At 38.6% G+C, this 3,826-nt stretch overlaps 1 protein-coding gene across 2 annotated transcripts; it reads right to left on the bottom strand.

Moving 5' to 3' along the window:
- Nucleotides 1-1,902: 1,902 nt before the first annotated feature.
- Nucleotides 1,903-3,558, bottom strand: LOC131973249 (E3 ubiquitin-protein ligase TRIM39-like). Of its 2 annotated transcripts, XM_059335204.1 has the most exons (2): nt 3,320-3,549; nt 1,903-3,283 (listed from the first exon to the last, which is right to left on the bottom strand). In XM_059335204.1, exons 1-2 carry the CDS (start codon nt 3,547-3,549, stop codon nt 1,903-1,905), a joined length of 1,611 nt encoding a protein of 536 aa, XP_059191187.1. The 2 variants fall into 2 exon arrangements, with proteins under 2 accessions (XP_059191187.1, XP_059191188.1); XM_059335205.1 differs by having other exon boundaries at nt 1,903-3,558.
- Between the last annotated feature and the right edge of the window lie 268 nt (nt 3,559-3,826).

The following is a 3,826-nucleotide window of genomic DNA, read 5'->3' as shown; positions in this document are numbered from 1 at the left end:
CTGAAGTCAATATACCAAAGTTTTATCAGCATTAAAGTATGAAGAGTAAAAGTGGTCACTGTGCAGTAAAATGTTCCCAGTCCTTTACATACTGTTGGGTAGTTTAATCTACATTATTACATTGTGTTTTTAAATGCACACTTTCCTATTTTTGTGATATTTATAATGGATTATTATGTATTAATTGAATAGCATTATATTTGTTATAGAGTTCAGGGGCTCCAAACGTCATGGCTGACTGTATAACATCTCCAATTATCAATTTTTAAAAAACAACAGAAAACATTTTAAACCATCTTTGTGGACAACATGAAGCGAAAATAAAACAATTGAGATAATTTTTCTTCTTCTCTGTGTTAAACCAATGAAGCTGAATGTTTTTCTTGAACAGATTTTGTTGAAGTTCAAATGTCAAATAATGTTGACCAATATGAATCAAGCATTAATGCTTAATTTAAGCCAACACTGAGCTATTTACATATTTCCTGCCTTAAATATCTGCCGAAAACTCCAAAAGGGTTCAGAGGAAAGAGGATACTGGACACTTTTGCTTTTTCTTCAAGTTTTTAATAGTCCATAGCAGTTAAGTTTTCGTGCAGATAGTTGTAGTTTTAAACAAAGAAACAAAACCATCAAACTAGAGAAAATCAAATATTTTAGGCTACTGCCATTATTAACATTTACATGCTGGATTACTTTCTATTTTAGTCTACATCAAATTTAACAGCAACAGTTACTTTTTTCTGTGACACACAATTGGTAATCAGATAAATCATCAGTACATGCAAGAAACAAACTTAATAATAAACCACAATCAATTCAAAACAGCATATGGCTAAATTATCAGGATCAGGCCGACTTAAACATCACAAACAGGTCGTTGCATCAACTCTGTCAAATATCATCCATCAAACACCAAAATATAATGACAAACAGCAACAAGAACCCTAATATATATTTCAAAGGCAAACATAAACACCAGCATTACATGCTTAATAATGATTCTTCAGGTGACACAGCAAATAAAACACATAGTGCCATAAAACATCAAGGCCCAAATTAATTGTTCAACTATGCACCTTTATTATACATAAACATTCAATAATTGGTGTTTCTAACGGAGGAAATTTACAAATCAATAGAGAAAACATCCTAATAAAGACACTCAAAAGAAGGATTTTTTTGCACATATAAGTAGCCTCGCTGATATGAGGTCTTCTACATGTTGATACAAAACCTGTTTTCTGTAGTTTTAGGTTTTTACTTTTTTTTTTTTACATTTTTCAGGGCTTGAATATAGTTCAACTAAGTCAGTGTTTTTGTTTCCAACCTGCTTAATTAGGAAGCATGAGTCAATAAATGTTAATTAATATGACCCTTTATCTCATGTGAACTCTTCAGGTCAGTGTTGCCCTCAATATGTGCAATATTTCATAATCTCAACATTATTTTGCTACTCAGACACAATGCAGTAAGTTACAGGGTTGAGAACCAAAACGAAAAGAATGCATTCATTTTGAAAAGCTCTCAATCACAAATTAAGGTTGTTTTCCCCAGTAAATAGTGACAGTATTAAACACTCCTTGTGTGTACAACACACAGACAATAAAAGGTTTTGAATTTAGCACCCAGACATTTAAGGAAAGTGAAAATACATCTTATTTCTAAGTTAACTGTTTTAGTTGATTAAACAGTCTTGAAGGAAAATAATGCAGTCATTAGAATTAATTAGACAACATCAGAGAATTTCCATCAGTGTCATAATATATGTGTTGTTGTTGTTATTGTTGTTGTTGTTATTTGACACATCAAAGAAAAACATTTACAGACAATATATTTTAACAGTTATATACATTATCTTAAATGAAAGTAAATTTTTCTGCAGAAAATCAAACACTTATTCTACTCAGTGTGGTTGACAGGAGAGATGATCAGAGGGGCAGAGTTTTTACCAGCATCATTATTACAAGGACTGAAGTATGGGTAGAGTTTCTCAGTGAAGCAGCAGCCAGTAAAGGAGTAGAGAAGAGCTGCAGCATCAACGTCATAAAAGGAGACCAGACCCTCCTCATAATCCACAAACACCCCCACCTTCTCAGGCCGAGACTTCAGAGAGAGACGGACTGCAGGGTCAGCATGAGCTTTGTACTCATTTTCATTCCTCAACCATATTGTCCAGAAACCATTCTGAGGTGTCAGTGTGATGTCTCCCTTCCTGTTGATCGACTCTCTGGCCACTCCTAAAGTCCACTTAGTCTTCCCTTTAACCTGAACCTCGTAGTAAAATCTTCCTGAAGAGAAACTCTGCTTTGCTAAGACACAGGCACAATAATCAAATCTCTCTGGGCTGTCTGGGAGTTTCTTCCTTACATCACCATGTTTCACTTGTTTTCCATCATCAGACAGGATGAGGTTGGTTTGTGCTGTATCAGGATCGAGTGTCAGATCCACTGCAGACTGCTGGACCCTCTTCAGCTCAGCCTCAAACAGCTTCGTCATCTGTTTACTGAGCGTCTCCTCCAGCTGATTCACAGCTCTCACCACAGTCCCCTCATATGAAGGTGGATGGACGGTGACTTCTGTCCAGTCTTTGGTGGGTGGAGCAGCGTTCAGGGAGGTGAAGCTTTGGAGGAGGTGGAGGTGGTCTTCAGACTGTGAGAGCTGCTTCACCTCAGTGCTTCTCTTCTTCAGCTCAGAGATTTCCTGTTCCAGCTCTTTGATGAAGCCTTCAGCCTGTTTCTCTGTCTTTCTCTGCTTCTCTTTGATCGTGTCGATGAGCTCGGCCTGGCTTCTCTCAACAGACTCCTTCAGAGCGGTGAAGACCTGAACACCATCTGCTGTCTCTCTGTCTGCATCTTCCTTACTGAGCTCCACTGAGTGTTTGATCTCTTCAATCTTCAATCGTCTCTTCTGGATCATCTGCTGAATTTCTGCGTCTGTCTTCCCCAGCTCGGCCTTCTTTCCTTCATATTCTTCTTTCAGAGGAACAACATCGTGTGTCTTGTGGTTTAAAACAGTGCAGAGCATGCAGACACACGTCTGGTCGGTCTTACAGAACAGCTCCAGCAGTTTATCGTGCTTCGGACACATCCTGCCTTCCAGGTTCTCCACAGGGTCGATCAGCTGATGTCTTTTTAGAGCCGACCTTGTCAGATGAGGCTCCAGGTGAGTCTCACAGTAGGACTCCAGACACACCAGGCAGGACTTCAGGGCCTTCAGTTTGGTTCCAGTGCAGATGTCACAGGGAACTTCTCCTGGTTTAGTAACTTGCTGCTCTGAGCTGCTGCTGCTGGCTTTCTGTTGAGCTGACTGTCTGAACTGAGCAGCCACCTCAGAGATGAAAGTATTCACCTGCAGCTCAGGTCTTGTGTAGAAAACCTTTTTACAGTTGGGACACTGATATGGGACATTAACATCCCAGTGTTTAGTGATGCAGGTTTTGCAGAAGTTGTGTCCACATGGAGTGCTGACTGGATCAGTGAACACATCCAGACAGATGCAGCACAGAAACTGATCTTCAGTCAGCAGACAGCTGGCAGCAGCAGACATATCTTCACTCTGAAGACAAGGAGTAGGAAAAACATGTTACGCCATATTTTTTAGTTATTTTCAAGGGGCATAGAATGTACAGTGACCACTGAATCATCCCAACCAACCATTTTAATTTTCTTTTTAAAAAGAAAGAAAAATTAACCTCAACCACTAATTTCATGTTAATATGCATTTAAAACAAACATAATTTACATCTGGCTCCTTAAAGTATTAACTTCCTGATGTTTCCACGGGATGAAAGCTGATTTTCGGGTCAATGGTTACAATTAAATAA

This window comes from Centropristis striata, chromosome 6, assembly GCF_030273125.1.
Source record: "Centropristis striata isolate RG_2023a ecotype Rhode Island chromosome 6, C.striata_1.0, whole genome shotgun sequence".
NCBI lineage: Eukaryota > Metazoa > Chordata > Actinopteri > Perciformes > Serranidae > Centropristis > Centropristis striata.
This window is presented reverse-complemented; position numbering and strand designations above follow the sequence as displayed.

Bases quoted from the DNA above. Each gene is read 5' to 3' on its own strand.
- LOC131973249 (XM_059335205.1), bottom strand. From the start codon at position 3,549: ATGTCTGCTGCTGCCAGCTGTCTGCTGACTGAAGATCAGTTTCTGTGC.